This window comes from Ovis canadensis, chromosome 11 (assembly GCF_042477335.2).
Source record: "Ovis canadensis isolate MfBH-ARS-UI-01 breed Bighorn chromosome 11, ARS-UI_OviCan_v2, whole genome shotgun sequence".
Lineage (NCBI taxonomy): Eukaryota > Metazoa > Chordata > Mammalia > Artiodactyla > Bovidae > Ovis > Ovis canadensis.
The window spans coordinates 29,712,879-29,737,193 of NC_091255.1; the positions used below are offsets into that span (position 1 = coordinate 29,712,879).

At 40.6% G+C, this 24,315-nt stretch overlaps 1 protein-coding gene and 1 pseudogene across 1 annotated transcript in view; both read left to right on the forward strand.

Moving 5' to 3' along the window:
• The first annotated feature begins 4,594 nt into the window (after window positions 1-4,594).
• LOC138414817 (putative elongation factor 1-alpha-like 3) lies at window positions 4,595-14,519 on the forward strand (annotated as a pseudogene).
• Window positions 14,520-15,870: 1,351 nt separating this feature from the next.
• EFCAB5 (EF-hand calcium binding domain 5) overlaps window positions 15,871-24,315 on the forward strand; it is an 88,519-nt gene continuing 80,074 nt past the window's right edge. Inside the window, exons 1-2 of the mRNA XM_069602987.1 lie at window positions 15,871-16,686; window positions 19,587-19,668. Coding sequence (XP_069459088.1) covers window positions 16,489-16,686; window positions 19,587-19,668 — 280 coding nt within the window. The 5' untranslated portion in view covers window positions 15,871-16,488. The remainder of the gene's footprint in view (window positions 16,687-19,586; window positions 19,669-24,315) is intronic.

Consider the following 24,315-nt stretch of genomic DNA (forward strand, 5'->3'; position numbering starts at 1 on the left):
GAGGGTCCCTGTACTGTACAGTCCTATGTTGAATGTACAGCAGAGAAGCCAGCTGGTAGGCTTTTGCCCCCTGGTGGTGGTCAAGAGTGCCTGCGAGCCAAAATTAAACAAAGATGTACGGTTCACAGATTAAACAATCTGACTGTGTTTTTCCCAGAGCTACTTGGTAAACAGGAAAAGACCAGACAAAGTTCAGAAGTAAGAACTTTGAACCAAAGCTTAGCAGATCAAACAGGAAGCTATATGCCTAGGCAAGAATTTTACATTGCTGAAAGCTGAATGAACACAAATAAATGAAACATGGCTTATTAACCAAAGTATAGTTCTAGAAAAAAGTGTTATTCAAATTCTGTAAAGCAATTATCCCTCAATAAAAAATGTTTTTTTAAGTGTTACTCAAATCAATAGGTCTTAGTAATGTACTTCTGACTCAGGGACAGCAACACTGATTATCTGCTTTTATGTAGCAACACAATCTTAAATTCTTTTGGACAATGATAATCTTACAGTGCAAAATAATCTTACAGTGGGAAAGAGCACACCTTAGCAATTAGAGATCTCGCTTCTAGTTCCTGGCCTCTGTAAAACCTTGAGCAAATGGCTTAAAGTTTTTAAGTTTTAGTTTATTTCTTCAACAGAGTTCTAACTCACAGGATTCTTGTTCTCAAGTGAGAAAAAAATGTAAAGTGCAATATAAACTATAAAACCCCATGTGTAATTAAAATAATTTTGTTATTCTCTTAAGTTTGTTCCAAGTGCAGTCAGCATTTTCTGAGTATACTGTATGTGTAGAAAATAGATCAAGCAAAAAGGTAATAAAAATATTTTAAAATACATGATTCCATGCCTTTTCTTAACATTAGGAGAAGTAGATTTGTGGTCAAGATATGTCTCATTTGTAGGTAGGTTTAGAATGTCTTTATTCACCACAACTGAGGTGATAAAATTCTGGTCAAAATTAGGATTGTAAGGTACCCAAATTCACATAAGGTTTGTAATAGAAAGCTAATTTATTGACAGGAGAAATATCTTTTCCTGGTGTATTACTTTTTAAGGAAACTAAGATTTGGAAGTTGTTCGCGCATGTTCATTGAGTCATTCACCATTAACTGAGAAAATAGTGTGTATCATATACTAGTCACTGTTTTAAAAACAAAAGTCTGTCTATCTCTCACAGCTTGTTAGCAGTAGAAAATGCATCAAATAATTACAGTAGGCTTTAATGGTACTGTTGTTTCAGTCGCCTCTGCTAGGCCCCACAGGAAATACATACATCTATATATGTATATACACATATATATACATATATATATGAGGAATCTAGAAATGTACAAAGTGCTTTAGAAAAACAGAGAAGGTCTGGGCAAATGCAGGCTTTATGATATTGGCTTTCAGTCTTTGCCTATAGTCCCAGTACAGCCACATGGTGAACTGATCTGGAGCCTTGTGCCATTGGAGTTCATTTAACCCTTGACTTGTATTACCGTTCTTCAGGGGTGAAATTATAAAAGAGCTTTTGCAATTTCTGTGATCAGCTGGTTCTTAAGCTTTGAGAATCTGATGAAAACTATTAACCATCTCCCCAGAAAGATGCACTTACATATTTCACACACACTGAAACCCATTAAGGGGCTCTAGGTTAAGAATCCTGATCTTAAGTTTAAAACAGGGCTTCCCTGGTGGTCCGGTGGTTCAGACTCTGCCTTGAAATGCAGGGGGTGTGGGTTGGATCCCTGGTCAGAGAACTAAGATAACATATTCTGTGGAGCAACTACTGAGCCCATGTACCGCAACTAGAGAGTCCATGCACCACAATGAAAGATCCTGCATGATGCAATGAAGATCCTGCATGCTGCAAGTAAGACCCAGTGCAGCCAAATGAATAAATCTTAAAAAAATAAAATTTAAAGGAGTGGCTCTCAACCTTTTCTCTTATCATGAAATCTATAGAAATCATGATGATATTTGTTCAGCACACTGCGATAAATTAGAGGGGATTTGGAAGCAATAATGTGGGGCTTGGTGAAAAAAAAGTTATTTTCTCAATGTAGTTATAATGTGAAAAATAACAAACATATTAAGGATGATATTAAATATTGAGTTTGCATAAGCTTCCAAATAAAGTTTGTCAAAATTTTAATGAAAAACCCAAGATTGCTTCTATAAACATAACATTTTCTATGTAGGGTTTTATGATCGAAATGATTGTATCTAATTCCTGAACAAGACAGTTTGACAGTGATCACTTAGTAGTCATTTTGATGAGAATTTATATTCATCTTATATATATTGATGAGAACAAGTAGGTGATAAATTTTCAATAATTTCACAACAATTCAAAATTTACAAGCATAAATTATATATGATTAATAGCTCTTACTTTTTTCCCACCAGAAAACATAATGTGGTAATATTTTATGATAACGTGACTGGATTTAGAATCCACTCAAACTTTTTCATATTTAGTATAATTTACAAAATAATGATGAAACTTCAATTCACAGAGTATGACTGTATTATGAGAGCAATAATTCTGCAGCTAACTTGGATGTAATGAAAGGACATATCAGCCATAAACAAAGGGAAGAATTCAATATAAATGAAGAGAGAGATGTAGAGCTGAATCCATGAGGAGTATCTGACAGACTTCCCTGCCTTTCTTGGCCACACATTAGGCTCTGAGTCCTGCTCCTTGAGTGCCTGGAACAAGCACTCCTCCAGCAGCTTCAGGGCTCAATGTCTGTGATGAGCAGCAATATATACTCCAACTGGCCTATGAAAGTGATGTCCTGGAGATAGAACATTCCCTGGCTTTGTTCCTTTATTCGAGGATACTTGCTTTAATGAAGCAAGTCCCCCATGTGCTTGCCTCCTATGGGACCATGGGGCACACTAGGATGGATCATCAGACTCTGATTCTTTGGGTTACTCTTTGAGAATCCTTATGTCAAACTGCTTCTGCCTAGGGGTAAATTATATAGAGGCACCAGTCCTTTCAGGCCATTCCTGGGGCTGCATGGATAACCATCTTACAGTACATCTGTAATTCATTGATCACACACCAAATAAAGTAAGTCATATAACAGACTATAGTTTATATAGCTAAGCTTGTTAAAATGTGAGGGGAAAATCGTCCTTAATAATCCAACCTCTTACATTTGAAATGACAAGTTAGAGAGTAATAAAACAAGTAGAAATCGGGACTTCCCTGATGGTTCAGTAGATTAAGAATCCACCTTGCCAAACAGGGAACTTGGGTTCAGTCCCTGGTCAGGGAACTAATATTGCCAGGCTGCAGAGCAACAAAGATTCTGCATACCACAACTAAGTCTGCAGGCCACAATGAAAAATCCCATGTGTTGCAATTAAGACCTTCAATTAAGCCAAATAAATAAATATCCAAAACAAAAAAAAACAGACAGAAACATATACACATAGCGTATATAATAGCTAAGAGTGAATGGAGTATGATTGAATTATATATTGCCTCTGTGCTGTATTTGGTTGCTCAATTGTGTCCAACTCTTTGACACCCCATGGACTGTAGCCCGCCAGGCTTCTCCATCCATGGGGATTCTCCAGGCAAGAATACTGGAGTGGATTACCATGCCCTCCTCCAGGGGATCTTCCCGACCCTGGGATCGAACCCTGGTCTCCCGTATTGCAGGCAGATTCTTTACCATCTGAGCCACCAGGGAAGCCCATATTGCCTCTACCTGGTTGTAATTTTTCTTAAATTTTAATAATCTTATACTAACTTTATTTGATAGTGTCCAGATAGGAGATAGAAACCACACCAGTTAATTGAACAGGTGATTTAACAAGAATTGTTAACTAGGTATGAAGTTAAGGGGGTGACTGAAAAACTAAAAAGAGAAATGTAATGTATGACAGAGGTAGTGACTGTTACTACCTTTAGGGCTGAAAAACAACCTAAACAAAGGCATTAAACAGAAAAAAAAAAAATCACAAACTTGGAGGAGTGACCCCTCAGATCTCTGACGAGGCACTGCCTGACTGGTGTTGGTATCTCTGAGCTTAGATGGGGGTGCTTGAGGGGACCCAGAAGTCTGGGCCCCAGACCTCTACAACAGAACCCTGGCTGGTGTCAATGAAAATTACAAAACTGTAGAAAAACGGCAAACTGGTTTCAACTGTTGCTACAGAAAGAATCTCCTACTACCAGAATAAAGAAGCATTGCTGGAGTGAAGCATACTGGAACCAACACACTACAGGAAGCAGTCATGAGATAGACAAGAAGGAACAAGCCTCTTGTCCTTCCTCAGCCTTGGGGTCTCCCTCCAATGCCCCCAATTAGCAGAGCTTAACAGAGCCAGCTGGCAAGGCAAAGAAATGTGGTTTTCACACTCCAGCTCCAGCATGAAAGAAAATTACAAAAGGAGCTGAGGAAACAACAATAGGCAATTGGCTGATGTGGAAATTGATACCAGAAGTGGAATCTATCTTCCATCTTCTGGTTTTGCATATATCTCATGAAGACAGTTAAAGACCTTGATCCTTTTGCTCCCCAGATCCAGTCAGCATAATGTTATCAATGCACTGGATCAACTTAATGCTGATTGGAAGGTCAAGATGCTCAACATCTCTGTGGACTGTATTATGGCAGAGAGCAGGAAAATTGACGTAGCCCTGGGGCAAGACTGTGAAGTTATATTGTTGGCCTTGCCAAGTAAAAGCAAATTGCTTCTAGTGTTTCTTGCCAATTTGTATAGAGAAAAAAGCATTTGCTGGATCACTAGCAGCATACCAAGTGACAGGAGTTGTGTGTTGATTTGCTCCAGTAAAGTTACTATATGCGGAAGAGCAGCTGCAATTGGAGGCATCACCAGACTAAATTTATAATCACCCATAGTCATCCTCCAAGATCCAGCTGCCTTCGTCACAGGCCAAACAGGTAAGTTAAATTGATGTAAGATAAGGACTTCCCTGGTGGTTCAGTGGCTAAGACTCCACACTCCCATTGCATGGGGTCTGGGTTCTGATCCCTGGTCAGGGAACTAGAGCCCACGTGCTGCAACAAGAATTCGCGTCCAGCAGCTGAAGAACCTGTAGGGAAGATAGCACAGCTAAGACCCAGTACAGCCAAGTACATAAATAACTTTCTTTTTAATTGGCATGAGGTAGATTTCATCACTCCTGCTTCTTTAAGTCTTTATTGGTGTCATTAATCTCTGTAGTTCCCCTTCTGCCATCCCAAAAAAGCAATGATTTTTGTTTATTTTCTGGTATGTGTGTATGAGGGGGAAGGGGGTTCCCAAGGGCTTCAGCTTGGCTCTTCATACTGTAATGGTCCTTATTCCAGGATCAAAGGGCCAAAACGGAAATTCTGCTAGTTGCCAGGCATCCTAGTTGTATATTCAAGAGCTAATGAAATATCACAGAATGGTTCTATAGACCCACTGTGCCCACTGCAATTCAAACTTGAGTTAAGACTCCATGCCTGATATAAGCCCCTTAAACTAGTGGAATGCATTTGGGTCTCCAGAAATTAGCACCAAGTAATGCCAATGTTTAGAAATCCTTGCAAAACCTGAATATTGTTTTTTTCCCCCATCACACAGTCATTTTAGGAAGTGGCCACAGTTGTCTGTGGAAAAGACGTGGGGGAAGATTTTCAGTATATACTATGGCAGTGCTGCAGAATCCTTCCTTAAGGGGATCCAGCCTTCCCTTTCAATTAAGGGGCTCAGGTCTGGAAACTGGGAGAGAGAGGTCAGAACTCTCTACTGTGGTGACTAACGTTGTATTTTGGGCCACAATATATAGAGATTTTAAGATATTACATGTAGAGACTTACCTTGTGGTCCAGTGGTTAGACTCCTCTCTCCCAGTGCAGGGACCAGAGTTCAATCCCTGGACAGGAAACTAGAAAGAACCCCACATGCTGCATCAAAGAGTTCGCATAATGCAAATAAAGATCCCACATAATAGTAGTAGTGTTAGTCACTGAGTCGTGTCTGACTGCGATCCCATGGACCGTAGCCTGCCAGGCTCCTCTGTCCCTGGGATTTTCCAGGCAAGAAAACTGAAGTGGATTGCCATTCCCTTCTCCAGGGGATCATCCTGACCCAGGATCATCCCGACCTACTGTCCATCTCTGGGTCTCCTGTATTGCAGGCAGATTCTTTATCAAAATATCTCACATGCTGCAACTTAAAAATAATAAAGAATCCCACGTGCTTCAGTGAAGATTGATGATCCTATGTGCAGCAACTAAGACCCAGCACCTAAGACCCGGCATAGACAAATAAAATACCTAAATATTAAATAAATATTATGTGTGAATGATCAGTACTTTGTTAGAAAGTGAAAGAAACTGTTAGTCGCTCAGTTGTGTCTGACTCTGTGACCCCATGGAACTGCACCCCATCACGCTCTTCTGTCCATGGAATTTCCCAGGCCAGCATACTGGAGTGGGCAGCCATTCCCTTCTCCAGGGGATCTTTCTGACCCAGGGATCAAACCCGGGTCTCCTGTGTTGCAGCCAGATTCTTTACCATCTGAGCGGACTGGCTATCTATTCTAATCCTAGGACCACCCATAATCATTTAGCTGAATGCCAAAAGAAATCTGATTACCACCGTATCTCTACTTCTCTTTATGTGCCCACTTTGTCTTTGGTGGATAAATACTGACATTTGGCCTCCACTACTCAAACGGGTCATCCCATCATGCTTTGCCTACAGAAGAAAGCCAACATAGAACTTTTCAAGGATACAAATATTCCTAAGCACTAATGTATTTTGCAATGCTTTAGTAAAGGAACCCTCCCCAAGTCCTCTCAGAGGATATACTTGTGGGGAGTAGATATGCAAGTTAATATGTGACGTATCTGGAGAAGGCAGTGGCAACCCACTCCAGTGTTCTTGCCTGGAGAATCTCAGGGACGGGGGAGCCTGGTGGGCTGCCGTCTATGGGGTCGCAGAGTTGAGCACGACTGAAACGACTTAGAAGCAGCAGCAGGTAACATATCTACCCCGTATCTCTAAGCCTTTTCATTCCTCTTACTGTGGATTCCTTATCCAGGCAAGTTCCTGTACCTTAGCTTAATTAAACATAGGCCACTATGGAGTCCAAGTTTCAGTGAACTTAACAAATAAATCCTGAATGTCACTTCCAGCTGTAGGTGCTAATGCATTAAATTCTTAATTTCTGATACAGGTACCCATATCAATAAATTCCAGTCAACCCGTATTATATTTCATGCTCCTTCCTTTAACTCCCTTATAATATACTCACATAAACTCCCTGGGCTTCTACAATAAATAATAATGAAGCTGTTTTACCATTAAAGCTGTTTCTCGAACTTATGGTTGCCAGGGGGAAGGGATAGTTAGGGAGTTTGGGATGGTCGTGTACACACTACTATCTTTAAAACAGATAACCAGTTGAATAGTACATGGAATTCTACTCAATGTTAAGTGCCAGCCAGGATGGGAGGGGAATTTGGGGGAAGATGGATACATGTATATCTATGGCTGAGTCTCTTCCCTGATCCCCTAAAGGAGATCAGTCCTGGGTGTTCATTGGAGGGACTGATTTTGAAGCTGAAACTCCAATACTTTGGCCACTTGATGCGGAGAACTGACTCATTTGAAAAGACCATGATGCTGGGAAAGATTGAGGGCAGGAGAAGGGGATGACAGAGGGTGAGATGGTTGGATGGCATCACTGACACAATGGACATGGGTTTGGGTAGATTCCGGGAGCTGGTGATGAACAGGGAGGCCTGGCGTGCTGCGGTTAATGGGGTCACAAAGAGTCGGACACAACTGAGTGACTGAACTGAACTAAACTGAACTTCCCTGTTCACCTGAAACTATCACAACATTGTTAATTGGCTATACCCAATACAAAATTAAAAGTTTAAAGTTTGAAAAAAAAAGATTAAAAAATAAACTCCATAGGGTTGTGTAAGAATTAAATGAGATAAAACATGAAAAAATATGGTAGAAAATTAAATCATGTTTAGTGTCTTCTCAAAAGCAAAAAAAGTTAATTTCTGCTAGGGAGGTTAAAAAAAGCTGTTTCCACCTGGTCAGACTTTGTATTTGCCCTGCTGGAGCAAGTTTAAAATCATATTTTAGCTTTTTTCTCAACAGGGTTGCTACCAGAACACAGGTGTCATGAAAACCACTGCTAAATCTAAGCCACAATTGCAAAGAAGACTCATATCAATATCATTCTGTTGTTTGGACCTGTGGATGTGGCAAGTCTACCACTACTGGCCATCTGATCTTCAAATGTAGGGGGATTGAACAAAGAACCACTGAAAACCACTAAGAACCTCCTTTGAGAAGGAGGCAGCTAAAATGGGAAAGGGTTCCTTCAAGTATGCCTGGCTCTTGGACAAACTGAAAGCTGAGCATGAGTGTGGTGTCACCATTGATATCTCCCTGTAAAGAAAGGGACCAGCAAGTACTATATGACCATAATTGATGCCCCAGGACATAGAGACTTTACCAAAAACACAATTATAGGCATATATCAGGCTGGTTATGCTGTTCTGATTGTTGCCACTGGTGGTAAATTTGAAACAGGTATCTCTAAGAAAGGGTGATCAAAGAGTAAGCTAACTAGTGACTAACAGTTAGCATTAACAGAATGGATTCCACTGAGCCACTCTACAGCCAGAAAATCTATGAAGGGATTAAGGAAGTCAACACTTATGTTAAGAAAGTTGAATCCAACGCTGACATAGTAGCATTGGTGCCAATTTCTGGATGGAATGGTGGCAACATGCTGCAGCCAAGCTCTAACCTGCCTTGGTTCAAGGGATGGAAAGTCACCCATAAAGATGGCAATGCCAGTGGAACCATGCTGCTTGAAGCTCTGAATTACATCCTGGCCACCAGTTATCCAACTTACAAGCCCTTGCATCCATCCCTCCAGGAAGTTCATTTCAGTTCAGTTGCTCAGTCGTGTCCGATTCTTTGCAACCCCATGGACTGCAGCACACCAAGCCTCCCTGTCCATCACCAACTCCCAGAGTTTACTCAAATTCATGTCCATTGAGTCAGTAATGTTATCCAACCATCTCATTCTCTATTGTCCCCTTCTCCTCCTGCCTTCAATCTTTCCCAGCATCAGGGTCTTTTCAAATGAGTCAGCTTTTCACATCAGGTGGCCAAAGTATTGAAGTTTCAGCTTCAGCATCATTCCTTCCAATGAACATCCAGAACTGATCTCCTTTAGGATGGACTGGTTGGATCTCCTTGCAGTCCAAGGGACTCTCAAGAGTCTTCTCCAGCACCACGGTTCAAAAGCATCAATTCTTCAGCGTTCAGCTTTCTTTATGGTCCAACTCTCACATCCATACATGACTACTGGAAAAACTACAGCTTTGACTAGATGGATCTTTGTTGGCAAAGTAGTGTCTCTGCTTTTTAGTATGCTATCTAGGTTGGTCATAGCTTTTCTTCCAAGGAGTAAGCATCTTTTAATTTTATGACTGCAGTCACCTTCTGCAGTGATTTTGGAGCCCAAAAAGATAAAGTATCTCTCGGTTTCCACTGTTTCCCCATCTATTTGCCATGAAGTGGTGGGACCAGATGCCACGATCTTACTTTTCTTAATGTTGACCTTTAAGCCAACTTTTTCACTCTCCCCTTTCACTTTCATCAAGGGGCTCTTTAGTTCCTCTTCACTTTCTGGCATAAGGGTGGTGTCATCTGCATATCTGAGGTTATTGATATTTCTCCCAGCAATCTTGATTCCAGCTTGTGCTTCATCCAGCCCTGGGTTTCTCATGATGTACTCGGTATATATGTTAGATAAGCAGGGTGACAATATACAACCTTGACGTACTCCTTTTCTTATTTGGAACCAGTCTATTGTTCCATGCCCAGTTCTAACTGTTGCTTCCTGATCGGCATACAGATTTCTCAAGAGGCAGGTCAGGTGGTCTAGTATTCCCATCTCTTTCAGAATTTCCCACAGTTTATTATGATCCACAGAGTCAAAGGCTTTGGCATAGTCAATAAAGCAGAAATAGATGTTTTTCTGGAACTGTCTTGCTTTTCCGATGATCCAGTGGATGTTGGCAATTTGATTTCTGGTTCCTCTGCCTTTTCTAAAACCAGCTTGAACATCTGGAAGTTCACAGTTCATGTACTGTTGAAGCCTGGCCTGGAGAAATTTGAGCCTCCAGAAAGGATGTCTACAAAATCGGTGATGTTGGTACCACCTCTGTGGGTCGAGTGGAGACTGGTGTCAAGCCTGGTATGGTGGTCACCTTTGCTCCAGAGTTACAACTGAAGTGAAATCTGTTGAAATGTACCATGAGGTTTTGAGTAAAGCCCTCCTTGGGATCAATATGAGTTTCCTTATCAAGAACTTGCCTCCCTGGTGAAGGAAATGGCAACCCACTCCAGTATTCTTGCCTTGAAAATCCCATGGACAGAGGAGCTTGGTGCAGGCTACTATCCATGGGGTCGCAAAGAGTCGGGCATGACTGAGAGACTTCACTTTCTCACTTTTACAATTCTCTATATGTCATTTTTTAGTAGCAAAACCAGATCTGAACTGACATGAAATTTAAAGTCTTTATCCCACTTAGTAGTAGTATGAATATTCATATTCTCCTGCAGGTATATTAATATATTTGACTACAGAATGCTGACCCAGGGCTATACTTAGATAATATTGCTTTCTAAATTCTAAAAAACTAGAAACACGTTTGGCTCCAAAGATGTCAGATAAAGGATTGGGTTTTTGTTCATTCACAGTGAAGTACTAGGCAGCCATAAAAAAGAATGAATATACATGTGCTGCTACAGGACATTCTCTAAGACACATTGTTAAGTAAAAAGAAAAATCCAGAGCAATGTATTACATGCTATCATCGTGTTAAAAGGCAGGGGGTGGAGGTAAGGGCAGAGAGGATAGATAGAATATTTCTGGAAGGACAGAAATTGATTATAATGGTTGTCTCTTGGGAGGGCAACTGGGGGGCTAATGTCAAGAGCATTGTACCCCTCAATGTATTGAGTGTTTTTTTTTTTAATTTCACTTATTTATTTTATTTTTGACCTTTCTGGGTCTTCATTGCTCTGCTATGGTTTTCTCTAATTGTGGAGATCGGGTGCTAGACCCTAATTGAGGTGCATGGGCTTCTGATTGCTGTGGCTATTCCTGCTGTGAAGCTGGGGCTCTAGGGCACACAGGTGTCAGTAGCTGGGGCACGTGGGGGCTCAGTTGCCCTGTGGCATGTGAGATCTTCCCAACCAGGGATCGAACCCTGGTCCACTGCATTGATGGGCAGATTCTTAACCACCGGACCACCAGGGGAGTCCCTGCTGCTTAGTAGTGATTAGGCAGGTTGATCAGACTCTCTCTGGCCTCTGAGCCGGGAGAAGAAATAACTGGAAGAGAGGAGTATGAAGACAACACCAGGTCCAGGGGCCAGAGGGGAGTGAAGGCGTGTTCATGGTGGCACACAGAGAAGCTGTCCAGAGAGCCTGGTCCCTGGAGGCACCTTGAATCCTCGCCTCCCTGCTTTGCTGGGTCCCCCTGAGATCCCAGTCTCCTCTGCTTGGCGAACGTGAAAGGCGTCTCTAGTCCTTGTACCACAAGGCTCTGTTAACAGCAGGAAGTACTTGTGTGTGCACATGTGTGCGTGTGCACACTTACATGTGCATGCAAAGGGAAGGCTTAACATTTTCTAGGCGCTTGAGTTAAATGACTTCTGCAGTCCTTTACAAAGTGAGCTCAGCAGAGGAGTATGCTGTCAGGGGCATTTTGCAGAATCTCCCATCAGCTCCAGAGGAGGCAGTCCATTATCACAGAAGGCTCTCAGAGTGGTTTACAGTGGGGGCCCCAGAGCTGCCTGCCTGGGGCACACAGCCAGGAACCTGGAAGCCTGGAATCAGCCTATAGTCCGCCTGGAGCAAGGAAGACCCTTTCAGCCCTGAGAGCAATTGTGCTGTCTTTACCATCCAAGGCCATGGCTGTCTCTGTTAGATTCTAGACATGCTAAGGAATGATCACACAATTATGTAGCAACTAACATTTACGGAATATTTACTATGCACAGCGCTAGGCACTTTATCACTGCCTTGATTCTGTATACCAAGTCTCCAAGGTGGGAATTATCAAATGAGGTGAGAAGGGTCAAGAGACTAGGCTAAAGGTCACATGACAAGCATTTGAGCAGAAGCACACTGTGGGCTCTGTTCACAGAGTGGCCTGGGGCCTCCGTGGCTCTGTGTAAGAGCAGGGCATGTCCTCAACACTGTGCTCTCGAGCCCCACAGTGTTTCTGTTGCCATCAGTGTGGGCCCTGGTCAGTAAGGGATTGATGAATAAATATGTCTTCCTCCTCAAAAAAAAAAACAAACAAAAAACTTGCTTGTCAAAGATGGTTGCTGTGGTCATGACTGGTGACAGCAAAAAGACCCATGGATGGAAGCAGCTGGCTTCACAGCTCAGGTGATTATCTCAGACCAGCCAGGCCAAATCAATGCTGGATATGCCCCTGTGCTGGACTGTCAGCTCACATTCTTGCAGGTTTGCTAAGCTGAAAGAGGTAATTGATCATCATTCTGAGAAAAATCTGGCAAGTGGCCCCAAATTCTGGAAATCTGGTGATACTGCTGTCACTGATATAGTTCCTTGCAAAACCCATGTGTATTGAGAGCTTCTCTGACTATCCTCTTCTGGGTCATGTTGCTGTTTGTGACATGAGACAGACAGTTCCTGTGGCTGTCACCAGAGTAGCAGACAAGAAGGTAGCGGGAGCTGGCAAGGTTACCAAGTCTGCTCAGAAAGTTCAGAATATTACCCCCAATACCTGCCACCCTCATCTTAATCAATGGTGGAAGAAAAGTCTAATAACTCTTTGTCTCAATTGGCCATTTAATAGTAAAAGACTGGTTAATGATAACAATATAAAGTATAGCCATCTCTGCTCTCTTTTGGTTTTCAGTTGGGTGGAATATCTTTTCCCATCCCTTCACTTTGAGCCCATGTCTCTCCTTAAAGCTGGGTTTCCCAGGTTCTTCAGTGGTAAGGAATCTGCCTGGTGATGCAGGAGATGCAGGAGAGGTGAGTTTGATCCCTGGGTTGGGAATATCCCCTGGAGTAGGAAATGGCCACCCCCTGAAGTATTCTTGCCTAGGAAAATCCCATGAACAGAGGAGACTGGTGGGCTGTAGTCCATGGGGTTGCAAAGAGTCAGACATGACTGAGCATGCACACACATCCTTTAGGTGGTATGAGTCTCTTGTAGGCAGCATATGTGTGGGTCTTGGATTGTTTTCATCTATCCAGCCACTCTATGCATTTTGATGGAGAATTTAATCCATTTTATTGATAGATGAGGACTTACTCATCTTATTAATTTACATCTAAGTAAATGTCATCTTGGGACTCCCTGTGAGTGGCTGAGATTCTGCACTCCTAAAGCAAGTGGCCCCAGTTTGATCCCTAGTCAGGGGACTAGATCCCACATGCTGAAACTAAGAGTTCGCATGTAGCAGCAAAGATGGAAGGTCCCAGGTGCCACTATATATATATATATTCTCTCTTCCCCCAGTGTTTCACACTGGCAGTCTTTGCTGGCAGGGTCAACTTTTTTAAAACATCAGTTTCATCACATTTTGTCCTATGCTTAAAAAGCACAAAATAAAATCCAAATTCCTTGATTTATTGTGAATAACTCTTTACAGTTGAAAAATTACGTTTTTGGCCTCACCTTCTGCCACTTTCTAGAATATAAGTATGCTCTGATATGAAAGCTTCAGATGCTTTTCGAACTTTCATTGCCTAGCATGTAATGTTCCTTCTGCCTCAGATACTCTTTCCCCACTCCTTTACACAGACAAAAAGTCTTATTAGTCACTTAAAATCCAGCTTGGAAATCTGGTTTTCTGTGAAAGCGTCTCTGACCTCCCTGGATAAATTAGTTGCCTCTGTGTTCCTTAACACTGTGTATATGCCTCTACTTTTGTCCTTACAGATGGTATTGCATCAGTTTATCCCATTTTCTCTCACTAAACTAGGAATCCTTCAAAAGCAGGTCTTACCCATCTTTTTAAAAAAATGTTTATGTATTTATTTGGCTAGGCCTGGTCTTAGTTGTGACATGTGAAATCTTTAGGTGTGGCGTCTGGAATCTAGTTCCCTGATCAGGGGTCAATCCAGGTCCCCTGCATTGGGAGCACCAGAGTCTTAGCCACTGGACCACCAGGGAAGTCCTTTATCCATCTTTTTAAGCCCAATGTCTGCCTGCATATAGAAAGTCCCCAGTAAGTTTATTGAGTTGAATTTATCTGGGTGCATCTAAACAAAACCAATTTGAAAAGAAATGGGAAGAAGTTTTCTAGCAGGAGATGGACACTGTAAACAAAGCAGCCTGTGAGAATGCACTATTGGGACCTAGCAAAGAAATCGATTTTATCTTGTTTATTATTTATGAATTGCTTCAAAAAACTTTGAGGCAGCTATTTTTAAGTGTTCGACACTGTTGTCTCCAAAGGCAGTACAATGGATTTATTTGAGCAGAACATATTTTGCTAGCACATTATACACGTGTGCTAAGTCACTTCAGTCGTGTCTGACTCTGCGACCCTGTGGACTATAGCCCTCCGGCTCCTCTTTCCATGGGATTCTCCAGGCAAGAATATGGGAGTGGGTTGCCATGCTCTCCTCCAGAGGATGTTCCCAACCCAGGGGAAGCTGCATCTCTTATATCTCCTGCATTGGCAGATGAGTTCTTTACCACTAGCAACCCACTCCAGTGTTCTTGCCTGGAGAATCCCAGGGACTGGGGATCCTGGTGGGCTTCCGTCTATGGGGTCGCACAGAGTCGAGCACGACTGAAGCGACTTAGCAGCAGCAGCACCACCACCTGAGTAGCCCCTGAAAATGAAAGTGAAGTCGCTCAGTTGTGTCCGACTCTTTTCGACCCCAGGGACTATACTCTATCAGGCTCCTCTGTCCATGGGATTTTCTAGGCAATAGTACTGGAGTGGGTTGCCATTTCCTTCTCCAGGGGATCTTCCTGACCCAGGGATCGAACCCAGGTCTCCCTCATTGTAGACAGACGCTTTACTGTCTGAGTAGCCTCTAGCACATTATAAATAAACCATTTCACATAAAAAAGGTCCGTGGATTGTAACTTTCCTAGAGGCAGAAGCCATGTGTATAAAATTTACTTTTTATGTAGCACCTAGCTACACAAACTCTTAAATGATTTTTGGCACAACAGTGATTTTGATCATCTGTGACTGAATCTGTAGTCATTTGCAATGAAGAAAGGGAGGTGGCAATTATCCATTTTTATTGCTTAGTATGAATAAATAAACCAGATAAATCATATTCCTCTCAGAACTCCCCCCTCCAAAAATACATTTTAGCAAGGTTATTATTCTAATGTCTGTCTTTTTCACACAAATTAGGTAGCCAAAAGAGTTTCACTTCATTTCACTTTGTAATTTCAAAAGTTAATGAGGATGATGATAATGTTTTAAAAATTCAATTGCATTATTACTGCTGTTTTGTTTGTTTGTTTCTAACGCTAGTGATGATGACTACTGTGGTATTCTCCTGTTTCCCTTAACACTGCTGCTGCTACTGCTAAGTCACTTCAGTCGATCCGACTCTGTGCAACCCCATAGACGGCAGCCCACCAGGCTCCCCTGTCCCTGGGATTCTCCCTTAACACTAGCCTAGTACTAATCTAGCTTTGGTCAGTAACAACAGTAATAACGGTAACACAGTTTGAGAAGTTTACTGGTTGAGAACTTATAACCATTCAATAGAATGGTGGGATGAGGTGGGGGTGGGGGCAGATTTTGATCTTTCAGAGCATTTTTGGTTGTTTGTTAATGTTTTCTTTCCCTCTTTTTGAAATTAATACTAGTCTGGTAATACTTTTTCTTACCATTTCATGATACCTTTTTGTAGTCCAGATGAGTGAGTCAGCACCTCAAGAGGAACCTGCTCAGGTACCTGGTCTGCATAGTTTCTAACCATTTAACCATGAGAGGATTTGAGATTCAATTTGGGAAGTTGAGATGCAATGTCGTATACTGTCATTGAATTATTTCTCTTTTTAATTGAAGTGTTCTCTGTTAAGTTTTGACAAAAATGAGGTCAACTAATAGTTGAGTCATAGTGGCCTGCTTCCAGTTGCTTGGTATTCTTGATATATAACAGGTCTGTTACTGTTTGAATTTTTTAATACAGCTACTCTATGTGATTTTATTTGATATGATGTTTACTCATGTGAATTTTTTACATAAAAATCTTGCTATGCTAAGCTAGGTCACTTCAGTCGTGTCTGACTCTGTGTGACCCCATAGACAGCAGCCCATGAGACTTCCCTGTCCCTGGGATTCTCCAGGCAAGAAGACTGGAGTGGGTTGCCATTTCCTTCTCCAATGCAGGAAAGTGAAAGTGAAGATGTTCAGTAGTGTCTGACTCTTCGTGACCCCGTGGACTGCAGCCTACCAGGCTCATCCGTCCATGGGATTTTCCATCAAGAGTACTGGAGTGGGTTGCCATTACTGTCTCCAAAAGCTTGCTATGCTAGAGTATAAAACATTAGTTTTATTTCCAGCCCCAACTGGATACCGTTTACTAAAACTGTGTCCATTTCAGGAAAATGGAAAAGAAGACAAAGAAAGGAACCAGGGAGGAAGTGAAGCAGAAGAGCTCATTCAGGTAGAGTTTTCATGATGTTAATGCTGGAGAGTAACTGGAGAATTTAATTTTCCTAGGTGAAAAAAAAAAAGGTGTGGGTATTCAAAAAGATAAAATGGCAAATGGGAAAAACCAAACCCACGTTGATCATTAAGCTGACTCATCTGAGTCAGTTTCAGGAAACTTCCACAGAGAGGTAAATTATTTGTGAAGAGCTATTATGACTTTATAGAAATGGTATGGACCTAACAGAAGCCGAAGATATTAAGAAGAGGTGGCAAGAATACACAGAAAAACTGTACAAAAAAGATCTTCACAACCCAGATAGTCACGTTCACTCACCTAGAGCCAGACATCCTGGAATGTGAAGTCAAGTGGGCCTTAGAAAGCATCACTACGAACAAAGCTAGTGGAGGTGATGGAATTCCAGTTGAGCTATTTCAAATCCTGAAAGATGATGCTGTGAAAGTGCTGCACTCAATATGCCAGCAAATATGGAAAACTCAGCAGTGGCCACAGGGCTGGAAAATGTCGGTTTTCATTCCAATCCCAAAGAAAGGCAATGCCAAAGAATGCTCAAACTACTGCACAATTGCACTCATCTCACACACTAATAAAGTAATGCTCAAAATTCTCCAAGCCAAGCTTCAACAGTACAGGAACTGTGAACTTCCTGATGTTCAAACTGGTTTTAGAAAAGGCAGAGGAATCAGAGATCAAATTGCCAATATCCACTGAATCATCGAAAAAGCAAGAGAGTTCCAAAAAACATCTATTTCTGCTTTATTGACTATGCCAAAGCCTTTGACTGTGTGGATAACAACAAACTGTGGAAAATTCTTCAAGAGATGGAGTACCAGACCACCTGACCTGCCTCTTGAGAAATCTGTATGCCGGTCAGGAAGCAACAGTTAGAACTGGACATGGAACAACAGACTGGTTCCAAATAAGAAAAGGAGTACGTCAAGGCTGTATATTGTCACCCTGCTTATTTAACTTATATGCAGAATACATCATGAGAAACGCTGGGCTGGAAGAAGCACAAGCTGGAATCAAGATTGCTGGGAGAAATATCAATAACCTCAGATATGCAGATGACACCACCCTTATTGCAAAAAGTGAAGAACTAAAGAGCCTCTTGATGAAAGTGAAAGGGGAGAGTGAAAAAGTTGGCTTCAAGCTCAACATTCAGAACACTAAGATCATGGCATCCGGTCCCATGACTTCATGGCAAATAGATGGGGAAACAGTGGAAACCGAGAGAGACTTTATCTTTTTGGACTCCAAAATCACTGCAGATGGTGACTGCAGCCATGAAATTAAAAGCTTGTTCCTTGGAAGAAAAGCTATGACCAACCTAGACAGCATACTAAAAAGCAGAGACATTACTTTGCCAACAAAGGTCCGTCTAGTCAAGGCTATGGTTTTTCCAGTAGTCATGTATGGATGTGAGAGTTGGACTATAAAGAAAGCTGAGCAGCGAAGAATTGATGCTTTTGACTGTGGTGTTGGAGAAGACTCTTGAGAGTTCCTTGGACTGCCAGGAGATCCAACCAGTCCATCCTAAAAGAGATCAATTGTGAGTGTTCATTGGAAGGATTGATGTTGAAGCTGAAACTCCAATACTTTGGCCACCTGATGTGAAGAGCTGACTCATTTGAAAAGACCCTGATGCTGGGAAAGATTGAAGGAGGAAGGAAAAGGGGATGGCAGAGGATGAGATGGTTGGATGCCATCACCGACTCAATGGAGATGAACTTGGGTAAACTCCGAGAATTGGTGATGGACAGGAAGGCCTGGCATGCTGCAGTCCATGGGGTTGCAAAGAGTTGGACATGACTGAGTGACTAAACTGAACTGATTATGACTTTGTAAGTAAAGTTCGCTTTTTATAATCAGCACTGTTATCCTGCATATGACAGTCACCAGTTAATAGGGGAACTTCACTATCATTCTGAAAATGTAATTTCCAAGTTAATCATTTAAGTAACTTTGTGTTTAAATAAATAGAAGGCTTCTATGAGGAAAAATATTTTAGAGAAAAGGGGAGGCAAGTGAAAATAGTTAGATGGATTCACCATGAAGTTGACTAATTTGAGTCTTAAGATATTCTATTACCACCCTTTTAAAAGTATATCAGGGAGTTCCCTGGTGGTCCAGTGGTTGAGAATCTGCATTGCAATGCAGGGGACTCAGGTTTGATCCCTGTTTGGAAATCTAAGATCCTTGGTTGCCTCGGAGCAACCAAGCCCAAGCACCATAACTAGAGCACCCACGTGCTGCAACTACTGAGCCCATGTGCCACAACTGCAGGGTCCATGTGCCCATAAAGAAAGATTGCATATGACACAATAAAGATTCCACGTGCTTTGACCAAGACCAGCATAAATAAATATTCTAAATTAACTTTTACAAAAGTAGATCAGCATGAGTACAAAAAGCTATTTTACCACCATTTATTCATAAAGCTAAAGTTTACTTTCCTTAATGAAAATGAAAATGTTTTTCTCTCCACCACAAACTTGGAAAGTGATTCTAATAGTCAAAGAAAACAGCAGCATTTTCAAAGTTTCAGCGGTTCGATTTCACTCCGTTGTGGTCTCAAATTATGTTTTTAGAAACATAATTTCTAATTAACCCTTGTATAATTCAAGGATTAATGTACATCTGGAATAATATTCTTAGCCTATTTCTTTGTTAGCCGTAGGAAGATATGATGGCGTGGTGACCCAATGAATGAAGCAAATAGACTGCGATTACTGTTTTGCTTCTAATATAAAACATTAAATCCTAGGAAAATCAAGGAGGAATGTTTGGTAATTTTTACAAGGAATTTATCTGCATTCTTTCACTGGGAGAGCTGATGCAACTTTGATGAAAAGCAATTTATTTTTTAACTGGTGTTTCTTTTCTCCTTTCAGTCTTCACAGAGTATATCAGACAGTTCGGCGTTAGGCACCTGCAACAATGTGACGGGAGCAGAAGCAAACAAAAAATCCCAAGGTAGACAACTAGCTTTTCTCCTACACACCAGAATGTAAAACCATTACGAAGTTTTCATTGGGGATGGATTCTTCAAGATTTTGCCTTTCAAAAATATAACACCAGGAATGAATATACACACACATACTTTTGTTATTGTTCAGTTGCTCAGTTGTGTCCGACTCTTTGCAACCCCACGGACTGCAGCACGCCAGGGTTCTCTGTCCTTTACCATCTACTAGAGCTGGCTCAAACTCATATCCATTGAGTCAGTGATGCTGTCCAACTATGTCATCCTCTGTTGTCCCCTTTTCTTCTTGCCTTCAATCTTTCCCAGCATCAGGTCTTTTCTAATGAGTCAGCTCTTTGCATCAGGTGGCCAAAAGTACTGGAGCTTCAGTTTCAGGTCAGTCCTTCTAATGAATATTCAGGGTTGATTTCCTTTAGGATTGACTGGTTTGATCTCCTTGCAGTCCAAGGGACTCTCAAGAGTCTTCTCCAACACTACAGTTCAAAAGCATCAATTCTTCAGCATTTTGCCTTCTTTATGGTCCAACTCTCACATCCGTACATGACTACTGGAAAAATCGTAGCTTTGACTATATGGACCTTTGTCAGCAAAGTAATGTCTCTGCATTTTAATATGCTGTCTAGCTGCATTTTAATATGCTGTCTAGATTTGTCATAGCTTTTCTTCCAAGGAGCAAGTGTCTTTTACATACATACATATATATGTGTGTATATATATATTTTTTTTTCCTATGGCATGCGACATATGGAATCTTAGTTCCCTGACCAAGGATAAAACCCAAGCCCCCTGCAGTGGAAACACTGAGTCTTAACCACTGGATCACCAGGGAAGTTCACCCAGGGATATTTTAAACGCAATTTGGGAAATAGTCAATGCGGGAGACCTGGGTTCGATCCCTGGGTTGGGAAGATACCTTGGCAAAGGGAACAGCTACCCACTCCAGTATTTTGGCCTGGAGACTGTATGTCCATGCAGTTGCAAAGAGTGACCAGCTGAGTGACTTTCACTTTCGCTTTGAAATATATTCCCTTCAGACCTACTGTACAGCACATGGAACTTATAGCTCATGGAACTCTACTCAATGTTATGTGGCAGCCTGGACGGGAAGGCAGTTTGGGGGAGAATGGATACATGTATATATTTGGCTGAGTCTCACTACTGCCCACCTGAAACTATCACAAGGTTGTTAATTGGCTATACCCCAATACAAAATAAAAAGTTTAAAGAAAAAAATATATTCCCTTTACTTTCTATTGATACTTTTGAAGCAACTTTATTAATCTTGTACTTAAAGAGAAAATTTACCTAAGAGTGGACTGACACATAGCAGACAACCCATAAATACAAAAATCTAGTGATTCAACCTGCCTATTGTTTTTCTTTCTTCTTTTTACCTTTGTACTTGACAACACATTTGTTCTGCTTGACTTTTAGCCCAATCCTTAATCCAAATTCTACATGATTATGCAGGTTGAAAATTTATATGATCAAAAGGTAACAACTAAATAGGCAAGATAGTCATCCCTTTTACTACTGTTCTTCTAATTTTAGATACTTAGTGAAATCCTATACTACATAAATTTTTCACAATATTTAAAATTTAACAATTTATATTTTAGTTACTTGAAATTCTTTCAAATTTAGTTTACAGCTGTCAAGTGTTTAATATGTGCTAGCACAGAGTTGGACACGACTGAAGTGACTTAGCAGCAGCAGCAGGCTGAACTATAATAATAACTATTAAAGCATTTTCTAAACTATAATTTGCTATGTAGATGCTGGCTATAACTTATAGATGCTTACTCTTCTCAAAGTATTTTTCTGTGTTTTAAACCAATTAAAAGAATTATTTACATTTCTTCTTATTAGTACATATTATAGTACATACATATGAAGAATCAAACTATTCAGCATTTATTTTGCCTTTATTATAAACTTTCACAGTTCACTAACTTTTAAAAAGTTTCTTGGCAAGTCCTTCCCTTCCTGCTCCCTACCACCAGTTTCCTGATTTTGCTTCCTCCTCACTCCCTCCCTCCACCACCACTACCCCATAAATCCCTTTGCCTTTACCATACTCACATGGACCAGGTTTATAAATAAACTCTTTCATTTTAAACTTGCTAAACAAAATTGTGATCTAGGTAATTCCCTATAAATTTAATTAGGTGTTCACTTTAATTAGTTTATGGCCAAATCTGTACCTGCAAATCACATGTGTATTCCATGCTTTAATTTATTGCCTCTCTAGAAAACCTATCAAGAGTTTATGGTCTTTCCTGTTCTCATACTTTGAATTTGTTGCTGCTTTATAATGTACGATAGAGGGAAATGTATTGTTTGAGTAAGTCTGTTCATTCCCAGTATATGATATACATTGAAAATATTGCAGTTGCTTGTAGCAATATCAAATGCAATGCAATGTATTTATTTATTCAGTGATCAGTCACTATTAATTTTAATATTCTAAATCTCCCTTTGTAAATATGTATGTGTTTGTGTATGTGTGTGTGTGTAATAAGTGGGAAGAGGAACTGTTATTCCAATTTCAACACATCAAAAGAAGTGTCTTTATCTTTGTTATATGCTGTGTTGTGCTTAGTTGCTTCAGTCGTGTCTGACTCTTTGTGACCCTGTGGACTGTAGCCCTCCAGGCTCCTCTGTCCATGGGATTCTCCAGGCAAGAATACTGGAGTGGGTTGCCATGCTCTCCTCCAGGGGATCTTCCCAACCCAGGGATCAAACCTGTGTTTCCTGCATCTCTGCATTGCAGGCATATTCTTTACCACTGAGCCACCAGGGAAGCCCATCCTTGTTATATACTTGTCAAAATTAAAATGATGTTATTTTGCCAGGAAGCTCCTAGAATATACTCAAATACTTATCTTTGCATAGAAAATATTGTGTCTAAATGTATCATGTGAATTCCTCATTTCTTTCCCTGGTTATTACATTTTTCAGGCTATGAGCTCAACTTGTATTTTGAGAAATTTTGCTTCTTTTTTTATTCATTTCCTCAGCTTTCTTATTACACAGCCCTAAGTTTTAAAAAATTCTGCAGGAAAATACCTTTTCCTATAGCTATTGAATTTTCATGCCAATAGTTTTAATAGTGCTTCTTTTCCTCCTCTCACAGTAGTTTTTCTATATTATGTACAAATGTTAAGAAATCCTGACAAGATCAAGCCTGCTGAGCTTCAGACAGGACCTGTGTTTTAAGAGAACATAGCACATATGTTGAGTAGCCCTGCTGGGTCAATTTTCACCAGTTCAATCAGCAGCCAGTCCCTCTAATGCTGTATGCCTTCTGTGAAGAAAGAGTCTGCTAGAGCTTATTATAATGTGACTTATAATTCATTCCTATTTGTGTCCTTAAATAGAGTTGTGCTGAGGCCATGCCCAGCAGTGGGCCAGGTACTGAGTGCAGAAAATGATGAAAGTCATTTATAAATGTCATTGGACCTTTCAGAATATGAATAAGGAATTTTTTTGTGTTTCTACTTCTTTAATTGAAAGCATTTGTGCCCATAGTACCTGAATAGGACTTTGTATGTTAGAAGGTGGGTTAATACAGAGTGAAGATGTGCATGTTGGGTAAGTATTTGAAAAGCTCTTAATTCCATAGAAGTTTAGAAAGTCCTAAAAAAAGAATTTCAGTGGTTAGCATAGTGCCTGGCACTATGACATCAATAAGTACTTATTGAGTGAATATGTAACTGAATCAATCTATCTGTAAAAGATTTAGGACTATATAAGCATAGGCTAGAAAACCCAGTATTTGCTTGAAACTGTATTCAATTAAACTCTTTAATTAATTTTCCACTGGAGCAGTGCTGTAATTTATGAATTCAGAGATCACCCAATCAAAGGACTGCTACTGATAGGCTTATTCAGAATCCTGATTTACTGACCCTGCTATTGATGTGGTCTTTTGTGTGACCCTTTTATTTTGTTGGTTTTGTGGCTCTAAGAGAGTAGTGTTTGACCAGAGTTGTAACCAAACATACGTCTACTTCCATTCTGCATGTTGGTGGGGAGAGAGCAAGCACTAGGATTATTGCTTAGCAACCTCTAATACCAAGCACCCTAGAGGAGCACTAGCAGTCTGCAGCAAAGATAAGAGAATGCCCTAGTTCATTTGTAAGTTTACTAATGAGCCATGCAGATGCCTAGATATTAAGTTGCTGTACATCTGGAGGAGGGATATCTGTCTTGGGTTATGCTGAAGAGGTTAAAAAGAAAGAGAGACTGCATTTTTAAAATTTAAGTTATGTGAGATAGATTTCTACTGTTCAAATTGAAATTTTAATAATACATCCTTCTTTAAACTTTTCTTCTTGTAGTTTCTGTGATTCTAATGTATCCTGTTTTCCTCCCACCTCCCTAGTCACTCTCAGACTCCCATGTAAATGTACTTTATCTGCCTATTCTAAGATGTTGCACAAAATTCCTTTTATGGTCCTCTTCTCACTCTAGACACTCTGAGTGAGCTCATCCAATAATAATAATAGTAATAATGACTATAAATGCTTCAGGATATATGTGTTATATATATAATTTCATATATGTATATGTATAATTTTCTCATCATGATTATCCTACAAAGTATAATTATATTCCCATCTGATAGAAATAGA